The 19,211-nt window shown below is 38.3% G+C and overlaps 1 protein-coding gene across 3 annotated transcripts in view; it reads right to left on the reverse strand.

The window, feature by feature from the left end:
• Positions 1–19,211, reverse strand: part of LOC127433000 (kin of IRRE-like protein 3) — a 198,485-nt gene that overhangs the window by 50,086 nt on the left and 129,188 nt on the right. For all 3 annotated transcript variants that reach the window (XM_051684579.1, XM_051684578.1, XM_051684577.1), the window contains exons 3-4: positions 12,977–13,126; positions 1,119–1,276 (exon numbers count right to left, since the gene is read on the reverse strand). In XM_051684579.1, the coding sequence (XP_051540539.1) occupies positions 1,119–1,276; positions 12,977–13,126 (308 nt within the window). The remainder of the gene's footprint in view (positions 1–1,118; positions 1,277–12,976; positions 13,127–19,211) is intronic.

The following is a 19,211-nucleotide window of genomic DNA, read 5'->3' on the forward strand; positions in this document are numbered from 1 at the left end:
CACAAAAGCATTTCTGGACATCACAGACACGTTTGAATGGAATCTAAAAGTTTGAGACAGCATTTTTGGGCATCAATGGCATGTATAAATCGAAAACATTTGCTGGCATTTTTGAGAATCATAGGTATATTCAAATATTTGAATCTAATCAAAATGTTTTTAACAGTAGTTTCAGGTTTTACAGGCATCTTTTCAATGTTTAAATCCAAATGATCAAGACCTTTCTTGGGCATCACTGGAGAATTTTAAATATTCAAATTAAATAATAAACATTTCAGACCACATTTTTGGACATTACAGCCATATTCAAACATTAATCGAAAATCTCAAGACTATTTCTGAGCATCACAGATGCGTTTAAATGTTCCAACTGAAAACATTCAAGACAGCATTTTTGGACATTGCATGTGTTTTCGAAAATTCAAATCAAAACATTTGAGACATTGTTTTTTGAGCATCACAGGAGCGTTTGAATGTTTTAATTGAATTGAAAACATTAGAGACAGCATTTTTTGAGAAAGCATATTTGGGCATCATAGGCCCATTTGAACATTTGAATCAAAACATTCAAGACTGTTTTTGAGCATCACAGCCTGTTTGAATGCTCGAACTGAATCGAAATATTCAAAACAACACTTTTAGACATACAGGCATGTTTGAACATTCGAAATTAAGACGTTTGAGAAAGCATTTTTGGGTATCATAGGCCCAATTTTAACCTTTGAATCAAAACATTCAAGACATGATTTTTGAACATCACAGGAGCATTTAATGCTCAAATTGAATCGAAACATACAGCATTTTTGGACATCACAGGTGTGTTCAAACATTTGAATCGAAATGTTTGAGAAAGCATTTTTTGAGCACCACAGGAGCATGTGAATGTTCGAACTGAATCAAAACATTTAAATCTTCTAACTGATCGAAAGAAATCAAGACAGCATTTTGAACATCACCAGCGTGATTGAAATCGAAAATGTTCAAATGTTCGGACACACCTATGATGTCCAAAGATGATGCTCACTAGGTTTTGGGACACAGCCACTGTCTTTACTCCTTGGTTCAGTATTGTGTTCTGCTGGTGTACAATGGCTGACAATAGCAGGGGATGTCCATACCTTTGTGTACGATGCACCGTTCAGCACCTCTCCATTACGGGTCCAGATGATGGAGGCGGCTGGTTTGGCATTGTCAGCATGGCAGGTAAGGTTTAGCGAGTCCCCGGCATGCAAGCTCACCACAGGAGCACCACTTATCACAGGGTCATCAGGAGGAACTGTAAAAATCAGACAGAAGTTTATTTTTTCGACAAACAATGGGAAATACTGTAGTAAAAAAAGAGAGAGCACTGGAAGGATGAGTCAAAAAACCTGAATAGCACTGATTGCACTCCTCTCTTTAAACAGTTCTGATCAGCCTGGTTCTCATTCAGACTTGGCTAAATTATTGATTGGGCACTCAGCTCATTAGGGAGCATATCTGGGGCAAGTCTAAATCAAAGGCAACAAGCAGCTGGTACATCCTGAGCGCTCCAGAGACGGCACTACAGAGAAAGAGAGGGCAGTAAGATGTGAGAAGAGGAGGGACTATTTGAAGATGCCAGAACGGACCAGTTGGGGGCCGCTTGTTGTTGCGGAAGGTCCCAAAGATGTTGACTTCATTACAAGGGAAGCTGAGACCCCATTACTCATTTCTTACTGATTAGACTTCGGCAAGCATTTACTCTAACTGAGATTTTTGGCCAATCAGATTCTATGAATAAGTTTGAGCAACTGGGTGCTTTAAGACAGCATGGTAACAGCAAAGTTAAAGGGATAGTTCACCCACAAATAAAAATGTGGTCATCATTTACTCACTCTCATTTTGTTCTAGACAACAGTAAAACTTTCTTATGTGGGACACAAAAGGAGATGTCAGATTGACAGTCTTTTTTAACATCTCCTTTTGTGTTCCACAGAAGAAAGAAGTCATACAGGTTTGGAACCATATGATGGTGAATTTTCATTTGTGGATGAACTGTCCCTTTAAGGACTGAAAATTCCACCGCTGGCTCTGCAGTGTAAAGGGGATGTTCTTCCCATGTTCCTTCATGAGAAGGAAGTCTCAGAACAGCTATTTCGAGGACACTCTTTGCAGGACATCTCTCTGTGTAGCACATCAGACCGTTGAGATTTGGCCTTGTGCTCGGTGACTGTCTCTGAGCAGAGACCTGTGTGATTTGTTAGCTGGTATTTCCTCTCTGGAACCAATCACGTCTCCCACCGGCTTGAAAAATCATACGGTTCTCAGAGTGAATGAATAGTTTTTCCCTTATGCCTCTGTGTATAAAGGCCACATCTCGTTGTCAGCACAGTTTGGAAAGAGAGAAAAATAGAGGGAGAGTGGGAGAGATAAGAGCGGGAGAGAAATAAAGAAAAGTATGAAGAAAAATGAAAAATATAAAACTGATTCGGCCTGTTGTGATGGAAGAGTAAATCTGTTTAACTGTGCAAGGAAACATGGGCAGCTCAAATATTATAAATAAGTATAAATAATATGTAAACAAACATATTTTTTTTAAAGATAATTTTAACTATGCTTGCCTGTGAAAAAGTTTCCACCACATTGTTACTGTGTTGTGTACGATTAACATGGCGTTGCTATTCACAAGTTAAAGGGATAGTTCACCCAAAAATGAAAATTCTCTCATTTACTCACCCTCATGCCATCCCAGATGTGTATGACTTTCTTTCTTCTGCAGAACACAAATTAAGATATTTAGAAGAATATTTCAGCTCTGTAGTCCCATATAATGCAAGTGAATGGGTGGCAAAATGTTTACACTCCAAAAAGCACATGAAGGCAGCATAAAAGTAGTCCATATGACTCCAGTGTTTTAAACCATGTCTTCAGAAGTGATACGATAGGTGTGGGTGAGAAACAGATCAGTATTTAAGTCCTTTTTGGCTAGAAATTCTTCTCCCTGCCCAGTAGGTGGCAATATGCATGAAGAATGTGAATCACCAAAAACACAAGAAGAAGAATGTGAAAGTGAAATTGGAGATTGACTGGACACGGAGGAGAATTTATAGTAAAAAGGACATAAATATTGATCTGTTTCTTACCCACACCTATCATATCGCTCCTGAAGACATTGATTTAACCACTGGAGTCTTATGGATTACTTTTATGCTGATTTATGTGATTTTCGGAACTTCAAACTTTTGGCACCCATTCACTTGAACTGTATGGGCCAAAAACAAAATCTTCATTGGAGTTCAGCAGATGAGTTTAAGTGGAGTGTTTTTAGCATGTTGATATTTGGTTGAAAGGGTATTCTGGGTGGTTGCTTATTGGCACCACTCAAAGGCCTTAGTCTTAAATTGAAAATGCATGGATTTTGCTATGTTTATATCCCTAATTCACACTGCCAGTGACACTGGAATGGTGTTTACCTCCACCGAGACTTTTAAGAATGCTCTTTAGTATCACATACTTTAGAAAACAATTACATTAGGAAATAGAAAATTGAGTTTTAGACCAAAAATGTATTTGTGTGGACGTGGCTTTAAAGCCCACCCCAAATCTCTTTGATATTTTGGTCCCTAACATGTCTAAGCTCCCCTTTTTTTTATTGTTTGCCAGGTGAAAAAATAAGTCTGATTGCATAGAGAAGTAATAGCACGCCTCTCCTTGACAAGTAGCATGATTTGAGGTATCATTCACGTCTGTAGCACAAAAAGTGTCGGACAAGTTTCACACCAAAGTTTAATACTTTAGGGGAATGTTGAATAGTAATAGTGATGCTTGCCTTAGCAAACACCACTAATATAAAAGGGCCAGAGAACTGGAGTGAGATCTCTTTTGCTGCATTTAAATTAGTGTTGGATAAATTCAAAGTACTTCCATCCACTCAGAATCCACTCTCATTTTCAGAAGCAATTAAAGTCATATTCCTTTTGCCATCTGGACATCAAAGCAATCCTTAACTGCTTGTTTTTAATGTCTAAGTGCTTTGCGTGTTTAGAGCAAAAACTCATTCATTTTTTCAAGCAATACAAACAGAGCTTACAATTGCATGCTGGGATTGTTTTCCAGGACTGACAGACCAGAGGCTAAGTGTATGCAAATGAGCAAAACATTTAAGTCAATCAGTCTGTCTGCTCAAGTTGCAGTTATTGATGGGGTTGAATTAGAGAAACAGACAGAAAGAGAGAGTGAGAGAGACAGTTTCCTAAGCAGGCATTGCAGCCAAACATTCACATCCTTGAATTCTGGAAGCTGCGTGCCAATATACTATGGTGTGAATTCACACACTGGCATTTTCAAGCAGCTTTGGACAGCATCCTGTGACTCTCCTTATGGCGCCAATCCCAGATGGTTCATGCTCTGCTTTGAGTGCCAGAGACTGGCATAACCATGTTAAACCTTCTCCTGAAAGGCATGTTTGCAAATATGCCCTGGTGCAACAGTTCCAAACTCAAGTCTTAACACGGCCAATCATCTTCATGTCCTTAGCTGGTCAACCCGATGAATTAATCATCCCGGCGTAATTGCTGTTCTGAGTGGGTGAAACTCTCACATGGAGCCTAATGAACAGCCAGCATGGAATTACTTCTGTCTCGGCTCTCTTGATACAGCGGGCCCTTGAGACATCTCAAGTCATTCGGCATGTGGAGGGAGAAAAATGGAGCAATTTTATTTTGGAAACAAGAGAGAAGGGGCATTATTGGAGATGTGACCTATTTCGAAATGTACCTGGACTTGGTCTCACATCTGGAGATGTGTCTCTCTCTTTCGCACTTATTCTCTCTCTCTGTCTTCCTCTCTCAGGAATTGGTAGCACAGTGGATTAATCACTTTCATCCTGAGTTCAGTTGTTGTACCACACAGCAGCACACAACCTTTAGCAATTATCCTTTCACTTTTGCTTTTTGTTTCAGGTGTATTAACTAAAAATACTCACAGACGCTCTTGATAAAGACCCTTTTAAACAGGAACAGGTGTGATCTTTCCTCCCAGAAATAAACATTTAACTGAAAGGAAGCATTTGAACTGAAATATATCTCGACGCCTGCTAAATCAACACTGAATATTTTTTCAAAAATGATGCCGCACTGTTTCACCATAACATAACAGTTCAAAAGTTCCTGCTAAAGGCTGTTTTAAGAAAAGGGGGCACTTATTGTTATAGAAATGTATGTCTGGGAAATCCAATTAGTCAAATAAACAAGTTAACATATGTAACATATTGCTCACTCAAGGACAGTTTAAACTGGCTCTACACTAGCTGATTTTTTACATTGATTTACAGGTGTTAGCTTCATTAACATAATCACTGGCCAGGCAGATGGAGACAGAGCACCCATTAGCACCTCTCAGCGGGAGTTGTTAATCACCTGAGTTACTGTCTTGAAACACTGAAAATACACATCTAGCTTGCTTGAAATTATCACTGGCTGTGGGTGGGGCAGGAACACGCCACCAAGGCAGTGACCAAAGAGTGCAGTTCATGTAAAAAGTATTTTTTGCCGGAGGACGGAATTTATTTTTTTTCTGCAGAAAAAGCATGGTGTCTGGAAAGCAGTCATGGATGGTGCATTTGGAGGAGAACTTTATTGCTATTGTGCTTGGTGACGATCTCACATATATTTTTTATGACATATCTCATTTGTCATATTATGATGGACCATTAAAATAAAAAAAAAAGCGGTTGGAGATCGCTGCTGAACTCAAAGTTCATGGTAAGGAACCGTTTAAATATACAATAATGAATATGAGTAGCAGGTTGTAATTAATATTTATACTACTGCTGCAGTGATAATGCACAGAACAAAGTCAAAGGCAGTCGTTAAGTGTGACACCTTCCCTTCGTTTTTAATTGGTAAATGTGACAGGCTTGCTGACTAGGAGGGCAAGATTAGCGAAAAGAGTCATTAAGTGTGACACCCCCACCCAATTCAAGTTGTTCTGAGTCTGCCAGTGTAGAGCCAGCTTTATGCTAAATTCAGTTTTCCAGAAGAACTTTTTTAGCACATTTAAAGAAAGCAGACTAGGATTTTTAATGACCACAGAGAGTCAGGACCTCAGTTTAATGTCTCATCTGAAGGACAGTGCCTTTTTACAGTATAGTGTCCCCATCACTATGCTGAGGCATTAGGACCTAGGCTTAGCACCCCCTGCTGGCCTCCCTAATACCTCTTCCAGCAGCAACCTTAGATTTCCCCAGGAGGTCTCCCATTCAGGTACTGACCAGCCTAAACCCTGCTTAGCTTCAATGGACAACTGGTCTTGAGCTACAGGGTGATACGGCTGCTGGTTTAATCCATCATCGAGACAAGCGGATAGATCTATTTCTTAATTTCAGTTGCTTTTAAAAACACCAGCCTTGTCATTTTACATTAATAAGTGCTAATTACAATATCATCACAAGTTGATGTATATTTGAGCTAATGCTTTGTTAACAGGGTAGATGAATAGTTCCATTATGATTAAGGTTCAATGTATTTGTTCTTTAGTCATGACATGAATACTGAGCATAAATAAATAAATGGATGTCAGCTTGATGAGCTTTAACCGCAGGGTGCCATTACTGACGCAAGCACTGAATTCACAACGAATTCAGAATTTAATTTATCCCACTTCTTCTGCACGAGTTCCTTTAAAAGCATCTCTTGGAGGGAAGGGATGTCACAGAGAAGTCTGATGTTCAGAAACAGGAGTAATCATATGAGGAAGGCCAAAAAAACAGAGCATGTTCAAAGATGACACGCATGAAAAAGTGGCCCACACCAGAGAGCCCTTTGGCCTAAACAGGCTGGTGAATAGCACAGCTTAGCTCTAATCAGAACTCTGTCTGTTGCTCCAGACGCCCTGTAGGAGATCTACAGTACAGGAAGAGCATATCACAATGCAGTTTTCTCTTTCCTGATACTCCCCATGATATGACAACTTGATCTCATTAGTATTGTATTCCATTAGTACGGAACGGAACACTGAGGCCATTAAAAAGTCACAGCAAAGACTACATGTGCTGAGGAAATCGAACTCCTTCGGTGTTCAAAGTTCTATTCTTATAAATTTTTATAGTTCCTTTATTGAGAGTTTTTTGTGTTTCTCTTTCATATGTTGGTTTTCCTCACTGTCAATCAAAAACAAAAAAGGCCTTCAAGCCATTGTTAAACTATGCTCAAAAATTACTGGTGTACCTTTACGTAGTTTAACTTTATTTTATGAGCAACAGGTGATAAGAAAGGCTTATAGCATCATGGGAGATGCTATAAGCCTTTCTCAATTCAAGCTTTTGCCCCTTGGGAGGGGTCTACGTGGTGTAACAAATCGATATAAATTTACTTTTGTGTCTGTGGCTATTCGATTATGTAATGGGTGATATAACATTTTCTTATCATTATTATAGTATTTTTTATGTATGTATTTATTTATCTTTAATATTTATTCTCAATGTGTGATCTGGTATGCTGTATTCTTGTTTAGTTATTGTGGTGTTGTGTGAAGCACTGCTGTAGCCCTATATTAATTGCCCCACGGGGATTAATAATGTTCTAATAATAATAATAATAATAATAAAAGTATTGTAGGCATTCATATGTAAACTGCAGCTCTAGCACACATTTACAGTGATAGTTCACCCAAAAAGGAAAATTATGTCTCACCCCAGAATGTTCGGACTGGCAGCCTCAGTCACCATTCACTTTCATTGCGTCTTTTTTCAAAAAAATAAAAGTGAATGGTGAGTAAGATTGTCAATCTGCTTAAGAAAGAATGTTATGTGCTTTCCGAATATAAGGGTGAGTAAATGATGACAAATGATACACTTTCAATGTTATGAGAAATATCCCTTTAAAGGAATATTCCGTGTTCAATACAAGTTAAGCTTAATCGACAGCATTTGTGGCACAATGTTGATTACCACAAAAAATAATTTCGAATCGAGCCTCATTTTCTTAAAAAAAAAAAAAATCCAAAATGGAGGTTACAATGAGGCACTTACAATGAGAGTGAATGGGGCCAATTTTTGGAGAGTTTAAAGGCAGAAATGTGAAGCTTATAATTTTATAAAAGCACTTACATCAATACTTCTGTTAAAACGCATGTATTATTTGAGCTGTAATGTTGTTTAAATCATAATTTTTACAGTTGTTTTACGGTTTTAGGGTTTGTTGACTACAGCAACGAAGTTGTAAAATTGGCAATAACTTTACACAGAAAAGGTTAGTAGGCAATTTTATCACACTGAAATCATGTCAACACACATACTGTTAACGTCTTGTGGCTATACTTTTGAAAATTGGAAAACTGGCCCCCATTCACTTCCATTGTAAGTGCCTCACTGTTACCCAAACTTTTATTATTTTTTTAAAGAAAAGGAGGGGCAATTCAAAATAGATTTTTGTGGTAATCAATATTATGCCACAAATGCTGTCGATTGAGATTAACTTCTATTGAACCCGGAATATTTTTTTAACTACACTACAAATACTTATGAATAATCAGATTCTGTCATCAGGGATATGGACAAAAAAAAAAATAACGATACTTTTAAAAAAAATTTTATGTATTTTTCAGAGAGGCGATCAGAAGTTGAATATATATTTCTTAAAATACCTGTCCCTATGACAATAGAATTATTTATCTATTTTCCCATTGCATATTTGCAACAAACATGCACAAATTGCATCACATAATAGCCAGTCTCTCCAAGTCCTTTCATTGGTGAAACGTACCTTTTACACAAAGATGACTCTAGGACTTTATAGATATTAAAGTTTCATTTCCTGTTAAAGCATGATTTTCTGTACAGCTGCTTTGAAACGATGTGTGTTGTGAAAAGCACTATACAAATAAAAATGACAACTTGAAATGACTTGACTTACAACAATGTCAAAAAACCTTGATGACTTAACGGCAGGAATGTATTGCAATATGGAGTTCTGGAGTCACAACAACAAAAGAATAAAACGTTTGGCCTTCGAGCTGAACTTCAGATTGTTCATTTTCAACTGAGGTACAAGTTGACACATGACACAACAGACAATCAATCACTGAGCTTTTCGGCTTGCTTGCATCACATGTTTTAGAAAAAAATATTGCAAGATAAGCTTAACCTTATTACGCTGTGATTCAAACCATGCATTATGTTGCAATTCCTAAGTAAACAGGCAACTCAACAAGACACTGTTTTATTTACTCTCCCGTTTTTACTCGCATTTGAGTCTTGGCAAGAGTTAATTTCACACCATATGTTAACTTTGTTGTTTAGGTAAAGATGGAAGTTTTGCACTTATGTCATGTTTGTGAGAATTTTCATTCTCCCTTCATTACAGCTGCAACACAGGACTATGATGTACCTGTCTGAATTCATATCTCTCTGAGATACAGATGCTGCTGCATGCCTGCTAACTGTTCAACAAAGTGTTCAAAACTTCAATACATTTTTAAGCATTCATAGCGCTAACTGCATTTGAAGACTGCAGGGTATAATTCTTTGCACATCTCTCTTTCATTTAAAAACATAGACAACTACGTGATAGGGGAAAAACTGAGAATCCCGGGGAACTATGGCATTTGGCTGCTACTCAGGTCGAGACCTGCGTCTGTGAACTCCACATTTTCAATTTCATCTCAGCATTGTTTGCTCTCTCCGTCCCCAATCTGGCTGTGATGTGCCTCTTTGCGGCCAGCACCAGCTCTGACATTAACATGAGGAGATGGGGAGCGTATTTGGACAAGGCTGAGGGAATAAGCTCACTGCGAAAAGGGGAAAAACTCCCAAAAAAGGGTAAAAGACAACAGAACGTCTTTCCTTTGCCTTTCAGTTTTAGTTTTCTGAGAATCTGGTGATGATCCCCTGACTGGTGTTTTATCCACGAAGAGGAGGAACAGAACAGCCTCTTCGCTTTGAAGGACTACGAGTAATTACCGTCTCCTCTCATTAGGACTGATGTTTGTCTCCTTCTGGGACAGGTTAACATGGCTTATTCAACACACACTTAAGGCAAAGGATAACATCTTGTACAAAGCTTTAATCTGCTAGCTTTTCTCCTACAACTAGTCTGAGAAGTCCATGTTTATACCTAGTTAATGTGAAGTGACTGCACAATTAGACTCCAAGAGGTTTGAGAAAACAAAGCCCTTCAATGCAATGGTGACTCGGGTTTTCAATTGGTCAAAAATACAAACTTCTGTGATGGTACTGATCATTCAGATTTAATAATATAAGCTTTTACTAGATATGCATATGCTTCCTTTGAATTTTATGAATTATTTATATATGTAGAGAAAACATATTAATCTTTCTCACCAAGGCGCTTGAATTGGGACAGTTTTACATTATATGTGCTTTTATATGTTGGGCTATAAAAAAACATAATTCCAAAGCAATATACATTAGTCAGAGAAGATTGCATTTTTAATTTGACAAAAACAAGTCTGTGAGAGATAGTACTGTGTAATTTTGTGCTGTTTTGTACCTGGGTGCTGTTCGTTAAGCCGATGAAACATTGGGCCATATTCATAAACCACTAGCTGAATGAATTGTTGGTAATCGTTTGAAAAACCATTTACCTGTAAATTGTCACAGTCAATGTGAACGAAGAATGAATTTCTGAACAATTTACACAGAAATTCGTCGCATTGAATGTGTCAACTCATGTAAGATTGATTTTATGATCAATTTACATAGAAAGTTGTCGCACTGAATGAGTCAGTTTAATGTTAGAAAGATTTTAAGAACAATTAACACAGACACTGAATGTGCCAATTTACATTAGAATGATTTACGAACTATTTACAAAGAAATTTGTCGCATTGAATGTGTCCACTTACGTAAAAATGATTTTACGATTAATTTACACAGAAAGTTTGTCAATTTACATTTGATTTAAGAATGGTATTACAAATTATTTACAAAGAAATTTTAAATCGGAAGGTCGGTTGGCCGTAAGGAAGGAAGGAAGAAGGAAGAAGGAAGGAAGGAAGGCAGGCAACCAGGCAGGAAGGAAGGAAGCAAGAAAAGAAATTCTCTAATTACATCAGAAAGCAGCAAAATCTTATAAGCCTCTTTAGCTCAGAGCAGAAGACAATGAGCAGAAGAAATGCTATGAGCTTACAGAAACACTGCACTGGCTCTTTTTAAAGAATAGTGACCTCTGGAAGGGGCTGGGTTTCCTCCCCACGGTTCACTGACTGAGTTCCTACACCACTGTTCTCTCTCTCCGGCTTCTCAGCTTGGCTTTAGGGGAATTCCTTAGATCTAATTAGCCTCAGGGGTCCTTCTTCAGCAATGTGTACCTACCCCACCTCATGTCTTATTCAGCAGCCTGGCCACCACAAAGCAAACTGGGTTACCCCACAGCTCTCATACGAGGGTTCAAAGTTCAAATGTCACTCCGACAGGTCAGCCGCCTCCCACTGCTGTCACCTCAGCGGGGTTGAGCTAGTGTAGCTGCGGAAGTACACGTCTGAAACTGAGCAGGATTGTTAGAGAGCCTTATTGTGAGGCTGTGCCGCTTGAAAGAGAATACGGAAAGCTTGAACTTGCTCTGAATTTGCATGAGCTTCGCCAGTGCTCTGTGGGGGACTGGAGAAAGTATTTAGTAGACACTGCTGTAACTGCGACCACGACTCAGGATCCAGGCATTTTAATGCATCACAGCGGCGCCCTGGACTCAAGCCCAAACAGCGAGCTTCAAAGTCAAAGTTAGAAAAAAGCTTCTCCAACCATTTTTCTCCGTAAGTGACAGAGACAGGTCTGAGACTTCACAGGCAAGGCATCCAATCAGGTTATAAAGAGAAGTCTGAATCTTGTCTGTCAGGGGACAGATACAGAGATAGATAGAGAGAGAGAGACAGAGAGCAAAGAAAGCAAAGATGAGAAGAAATAACTTATACAACAAACGAACACAAACTAATGAATAAACTTACTAAAACTAACTAATGTAAGAAAGAAAGAAAGAAAGAAAGAAAGAAAGAAAACAAAAGGTTGTGTCTGACTGTGGTCACGTGCCATCGTCCCGTGGGAGGGAAGTGACAGGTGATTGACGGTGACAGAGTCCCTACATGAGGTTCATTACCTCTCTCAGGAGCCGCTTGAGGTTTTGTATGCAACTTTTCAGAAGTAAGCCAGTTTGTGTGGGATTACATGTCAGGCTAATGGCTCTGCCCTGGGGAGCAAGATGATTTGTCTCTGCTGCCACCAGACCAGCAAAGAATAAAAACAAATGAGCAGCCTCTAATCTCTAATTAATCATTTTAATGGACCTCGAATCGCCGGAATCTTCGGTAGGCTTTAAGTGTCTAGATTACTGGTTTAAAACGCTGTTACTCTGAGGCCAGTATAATGAACTTATTCCTCTGGAATATATCATACTTTTAACAAAGGAAGGAGAGAAATCAATAATGATAATCAGGCTGAGTCGGGCTGGCCAGGAGCTAAGCTGACGCAATGTGTTTGTGTCAGGGCCTTTATCGATCGCAAATATATCTAATGTGTCTTATTAAAGCTGATTAGCCCCTGATTTCAGAATATCACACATTTATCTGACTCAGACATTGACTTGTTCTTGTCTACATTCACTGTATTGCAGAGGCAATGTTTTTTCTCGCTTTCTCTTTCTCTAGCTCATGCTTTCTTCTACTCTGTAAGCGCTTGAATGCTATTCTAGTTAAAGTATTTATCGATTTGTCTGACTGTCAGTCGGTTCATCCATCTGTCTTTCCACACTCTTTCAAATATGGTCTTCATTCAGAACTAAAAATGTTTTAGAAGGTTAATGCCATAGAACAACCTTTTAAAGTTCCACAGATAACTTTTTATGCTCTAATTCTTTATCTAAGTACTGCTTTTATTAAACTCAGAAACCATTCTTATCTGTAAGCATCTGAAAATAACCTATAATCAATCTATCCATCCATCCATCCATCCATCCAGCCATCCAAATTTCAGGGATGGAAGGTTCTGGTGTTAAGTGAGACTGACCCAAAACAGTGAGCCGAGCAGGTCGTGATCTGCTAGCGACTTGGATGGCTTGACACTCAAAGCTGCCGTCATCGGCCAGTTCCGTCCTCTGGATCAGTAGGTGATATTCCCCCTTGCTGTGGTCCCCAATAACGTCATAGCGTGGATAACCTGAAACACAAGCGCTTAGATTGAACATTTATGCTTAACATAAAAGTAGACACATATGGTGGCCCCAAAATGTTTTTGGACACTTAAGCCACAATTTAAAATATATGATTGACAATGACATCAAACCATTTACTGTGTATCTGACACCCTTTCTTCTGCAAACAGATACCAAAGCCATTGGCTTACAAACAAGAATACTTTTTAAGACAACAATTTGCACACATAGTCTGCTACAAAATGATTAAACTCTTCCTCTAATTTCTAACCCTCTGGGCTCACAGATGTTTTTTAAATGCATTTACTCTTAGTTTATTTGCTGGATGAAAAATCCAGTTTCATTAGTATGTTGCTGGGAGCGTTGTAAGTATTTTACTCTTTGTGCTTTAGTATTGTTCTATTTCTAAGGTAAAGTAGTTGAATGAATAATATTTGAAAAAGATAAAAAGGCCAATATTTCACTTAACAATAAGAGACTGGGCCCATTCAAAGTTGGCTTTGAATGATCTTCTGTCACACTCCAGTCATGTGAATGTGAAAATGCAGTGTTTTGTACACCTTGTGCTGACATCTTAAATTTGGACATACAATATTTATCACAGAACAAACCTCTGCACAATACCATAGCATTTCAATGTTAACATGTTCTATTCGTATTTAAAAAGACTGATGAATTGCTTTAAGCTGCAATTTAAATAGGTAAGAAGATTAAGGTAAAAGTCATTATTGATTCCATTTCAAATGTTTATTCTGCTGTCCAAGGATTTGCACATCTTCCCAAAGCACCACACATTCTGAAATATTCTTACAGTATTAAACATATGACATCCAGCGTGACACAAACAGAAGTCTTAATAATAACAGAAATATAGAATGGAAAACAGCATTTTCCCAACTTTTTAGGTAGACAAAGCAAAGCAAAAAGCAAAGTACACTCATACCATTCATTAAATCTAAGCAGCAAAAACAGTCTATTTAGAAATTTGCACGGTATTGATGTTGCAACCATTAGCATATAGTAACTTATGACTGCTTACCTTCATAAATTAACACCTACTCGGAATTCAGTATTCAGCCAAGCCTTATGCATGACAGTATGAAGTATGCCAGTACAGATTAGCCAGTCATAAACTGTGGTCCCTTACATATAGAAGTCTTAAAGGTAGCCACGACTGCAACAAATTAAGAATATTAGGACATTTTTTATTTCGCTTTTTGTCTATTTCTGCAGAGGTCCACAATGGTCCACAATCTCACTTCATATAACTTATATTAAATATAAAAAATCTTCTGATCTTCTCAATGACACGTTGTGGAGCCTTTACGCATTCAGTGTGTTCGAGATAGTCGCATCGCACATGGTTTGGCAATGGTGGAAAAATAGTCATTTGAAAGAAAATCACAAATGTTTTTGGTGCAAAGAAAAGTGTTTTAAAAAGTGGACTACAGGGGAAAAATTAAATGCTTCAAAAGTGTAGAATATGGCCTCTTTAAAACTGAAGTATGCAACTTTTTCAGTGTCAAAATACTTCCTTCTATCCCAGCTTAATATGCAGAGAGAACTACAAGTAAGTCATTCAGATGTTTCAGATGATTTTCTCGAAAACTGTAAAAGCTTTGTCTCTCTGGTACTATAACATTTCTGTGTTTGTTCAGAGTGACCCACTTAGACCCGCCCCAACAACGTTACTAAACCAGTGGTGTGAGTTGGGGGCTGGGATATCTGACTGTTCGAACAACAGCAGACCAGGGGTGAATTTGGAAAGCTGTTTTGAAAACATAATTTATTTTTGCAATTCTGTATGGTGGCGCTAGTATCGCATAAATTACACACTTCAGCTTTAAGAAATTATGTATGATGCCATTGCAACCAGCAAAATTGCTACATGATACTCTACTCAAGACAGCTGTCTCATTTTCTGTTAATCTGCTCGTATCTACAGACAGATCGCAGGCCCGAGCACGTTTAAATCCGAACATGATCTTGTAAACAGCCATCATGGCATGTCTGTGAAACCCTGGTGATCCTTTATTTTAAAGAAGTTTGGCTGTCCTGTGCTATCTGGTAATAAGCCCGTATTAGGAATCAATAACGTCATTACAGCCTTCAGGTTCTTGCCACTGGATCTTCTTTTGCCTTTTATTTAAGAGCTGTTTTCATTAGGGATTATTGAGGCATACAAGCGCCTCAATAAAGCTCTGATGAATTCCCCAATATGCCTGACTGGGCGGCTACAGACAATGGCTGTCAATTAGAAGAAACAATGTGAAATGACCCTATTAAAGGTAATGAATCCCACCGAAATGGATTTGGCTTCATGTTGGATCAATACTAGCTGCGACAGAGAGCTAGGACATGGATTTGTCACATGCAGGAAGACTGTGGGCATGTCACTGACACTCCAGCGGATGGAAAGACTGTTGAAACTTGGCTGAAAGGAGGCAGATCAAAGCTCTGAATGAGTGGATGTGAAAGCTGACAGAGGAGGACATATTGATGGATCCTAATCAAGCTTTATGTTCAGCTCTATATCTTTGACAAAAGATGTATTTTTTCAAGCTTAGAGGGCACTTACTGTATTCTCAAATACATAAATACTGTATCTATGTTTCATTGATTGTAAATTCTGATGTTTTACAGGTCAATATAAGCATGTCATTTCGTCAGTGTGAAACTACAAGTAATAAAATGTTAGACTTGTTTCTCAAATTGTGTTATGGATTAACATAATAAAAGTGAGAATTGCTTTACACTTGAAACAATTGGCTAATGGTTTTATACACATCGGCAGAGCTGCTCTGAACATATTGATGAAGGCCGATAGTGTCAATGCTCTACTGCATTACTGGTAAATTTTCTGATCTTTTCTTTTTCGCAACTGCTATGAAGCGAGATTTTGCTGAATGTCTTGTTGTGACCACTAGTTAAATGGATAGTTCAACCAAAAATGACAATTCTGTCATAATTTACTCACTTTCATGTTGAAAAATGGCTGACTTTCTTCCATGGAACACAAAATGAGAGCCTCAATCACCATTCACTTTTAGCCCATCTCTTGTCCATACAAGTGAATGGTGACTGAGGCTATAATTCTGCCAAACATTTATTTTTGTGTCATATGGGTTCGGAATGATGCGAGGTGATGACACCAGAGTATTAGAGGTCTGTACTCAATTACATGGTGCAACGATATCTAGGAGTCCCTGGACACTTTTAAAGGGATAGTTCACCCAAAAATGAAAATTATCTCATCATTTACTCACCCTCATGCCATCCCATATGTGTATGGCTTTCTTTCTTCAGCAGAACACAAACAAAGATTTTTAGAAGACTATTTCAGCTCTGTAGGTCCATACAGTGCAAGTGAATGGTGATCACACATTTATAGCTGCAAAAATCACATAAAGGAAACATAAAAGTAATCCATAGGACTCCAGTGGTTAAATCCATGTCTTCAGAAGCGATACATTTATAAATACTGTAGATTATAATTGTAGGTGAGAAACAGATAAAAATGTAAGTCCTTTTTATACTATAAATCTCCACTTTCACTTTTCTGAAAGTCACATGTGGTGCCTATTTAGTTTCACTTTCACTTCTGAAAGTGAAAGTGAAAGTGGAGATTTAGAGTAAAAAAAGGACTTAAATATTGTTCTGTTTCTCACCCACACCTATTATTTTGCTTCTAAAGACATGGATTTAACCACTGGAGTCATATTGATTACTTTTATGTTTCCTTTATGTGATTTTTGGAGCTACAAAGGTCTGATCACCATTCACTTGCATTATGAGGACCTACAGAGCTGAGATATTCTTCTAAAAATCTTTGTTTGTGTTCTGCTGAAGAAAGAAAGTCATACACATCTGGGACGGCATGAGGGTGAGTAAATGAAAGAATTTTTGGGTGAACTATTATATTTGCCAGCCTTTTATAAGTGTCTTTTTTGTAACTGTTCTTACAAATCGAGACTTTGTGGAATTCACATTCTCCACTGTTGTTAACTATGAAAGCTCTGTACTAGATTATGCTAGGATGTGCAGAGTTAAATAGAATGGGCTTTATTTAAAACAAACAAACAAAAAAAAAAAACAACCCCATAGGGGAAAGCGTCACAGTTCAGGGCAGAATAAACGAACCGACTGGCTGGGCTGGAGAAGGAGAGCCTCCAGGCCCTGGCTCAAAGGAATCTCCAGGGAACTGCGGGAATACAAACAGACAAGACCGAATACCACGACAGGGAAACATCCAAAATGAACTGGCATGGGACAGAAAACACAGTGAGGTTAAATAAGGAAGGAACAGAGGAGAGTAATGAGGGAAAGCAGATGAGGCAAATTAACTAATAAGGTAACAAGGGGGGATGGGTATCACTCACAACTGAATTGACACGAGTGCACATGACAATGAGAAAACACAAAGTCAAGTGCACTCACACAACAAATGACAAGACACAAGAACACATGGCACTGAAAACCAAACAAAGCCATGTGTTCACACAACATGACACAAAACATGAGTGTCAGAGTTCAGCCACAAGAAGATATAAACAAAACCAACAGAAGTGGCTGAACCCTGGCATACACATTACAGTACACTGTAAAGGTATGTATGAATGATGGCTCGAAAAAAACCCATTAATTTCTTCACATGTGAAACAATGGTTTTATCCACACACAAAGCAAAAGCCACTCTAAATGTACTGCTGGCTGATCATGTCAACTCTCTAGAGCGAAACCAGCAAATTTCCTAACCTTTTATGCTTTCACAAGTGTCATTTTCGAAATAATTTTGAAGCAAAATTCACTGGATGTCCGGTTACTACTGCTTATTAAGTACCAGAGCTCTGTACTCGATTATACCACGGTACAATAATATCCAGGAGTCTCTTGACACCTATAAATGCTCAGAGAAAGACAGACGCAGTGGAAAGGAAAGAAAAGTCCTCAGAGGCTCAATTAAAGAGCTCCGTCCATGACTAAATGCTGCCTGGGGCCAGGGCTGAAAATGACTAACTTGTGGAGAAACCGATGTCAAAAATGCAATTCCTCTTTCGTAAAGTATACATTTGAAATCTCATATCACAAGAGGATTAAATGAGGCCGCAGCTCAAAGCTTAATCTTTAAATATTAAGTGCTTATTTCTTGAGAGACATGCAATCAGCAACCATTGTTAGCAATAATGACCCCTGGATCCAGCAATTATGAGTAACGTTAGCTAAACAGGCCCTGATCACTGTACTTTGAATAAGATGCTACAATAAAATCACTGAAATTCTCTTTCATAATGCTTGGTTACACAATAAATATTTCAAAGAGCTAATAATTTCAACTTCGAGCAAATTGAGCGAATTTGGAAGGGACATTGAACAAACAGATGCATGAGGGAAGAATGTGCAATGAATTAGAATTTTGTTTTGCATTTCTGTCTTTAATCTGATGGTCTACTGTAAAACACACACAGGCACATGCACATAATGTGGCCCAGAATGCCATACTAAAGACATCATGTGTGATAATCATATCTAGTTTGCTTCTAATGAACAAGCCAAACTGATTTTAAAAACAAAAAGGTTGCCCTTGCATATATTCTTGAGTTTTATAAGGGCAAATTTTTCTTAGTTTCAGAACATTTCAATTCGTTTGCACAAATTAATTTGTACATTTCATCATGTGAATGTAAAACAGCTGCACTTGCAGCTTGTCTCTCTGGGATTCTGTGGATGATGAAGTGTTTGCCTTAATTAATGATAGAAATGCAATTAATTCTTGATTGTTGTTTTGCTTTGCTCTGTCTGACAGCACTTTTGACAGGCCTTCCTGAAGCAAACAGGAAAAACTTCAAACAATCACGAAAAGTTAGTGGGAAAAACAGCAAGACTGCTTGGTAAGTAAATGTCAGGGGAGGCATTCACAACCTGACAGAATGGGCTATTGTCCTTGAGTGTACAGTGCCTTCCTTGAGAAAAGACCAGACAAAGACGTGTCTGAGGAATTCAGCATCATCTACTAACAGATCCAGCCAAGACACAAGGCTGTTGTGAGCAGCAAAAGTCTATGTGGTATTAGTGTGATTGAGTGTACACTAC

This window comes from Myxocyprinus asiaticus, chromosome 42, assembly GCF_019703515.2.
Source record: "Myxocyprinus asiaticus isolate MX2 ecotype Aquarium Trade chromosome 42, UBuf_Myxa_2, whole genome shotgun sequence".
In the NCBI taxonomy this organism is placed as follows: domain Eukaryota; kingdom Metazoa; phylum Chordata; class Actinopteri; order Cypriniformes; family Catostomidae; genus Myxocyprinus; species Myxocyprinus asiaticus.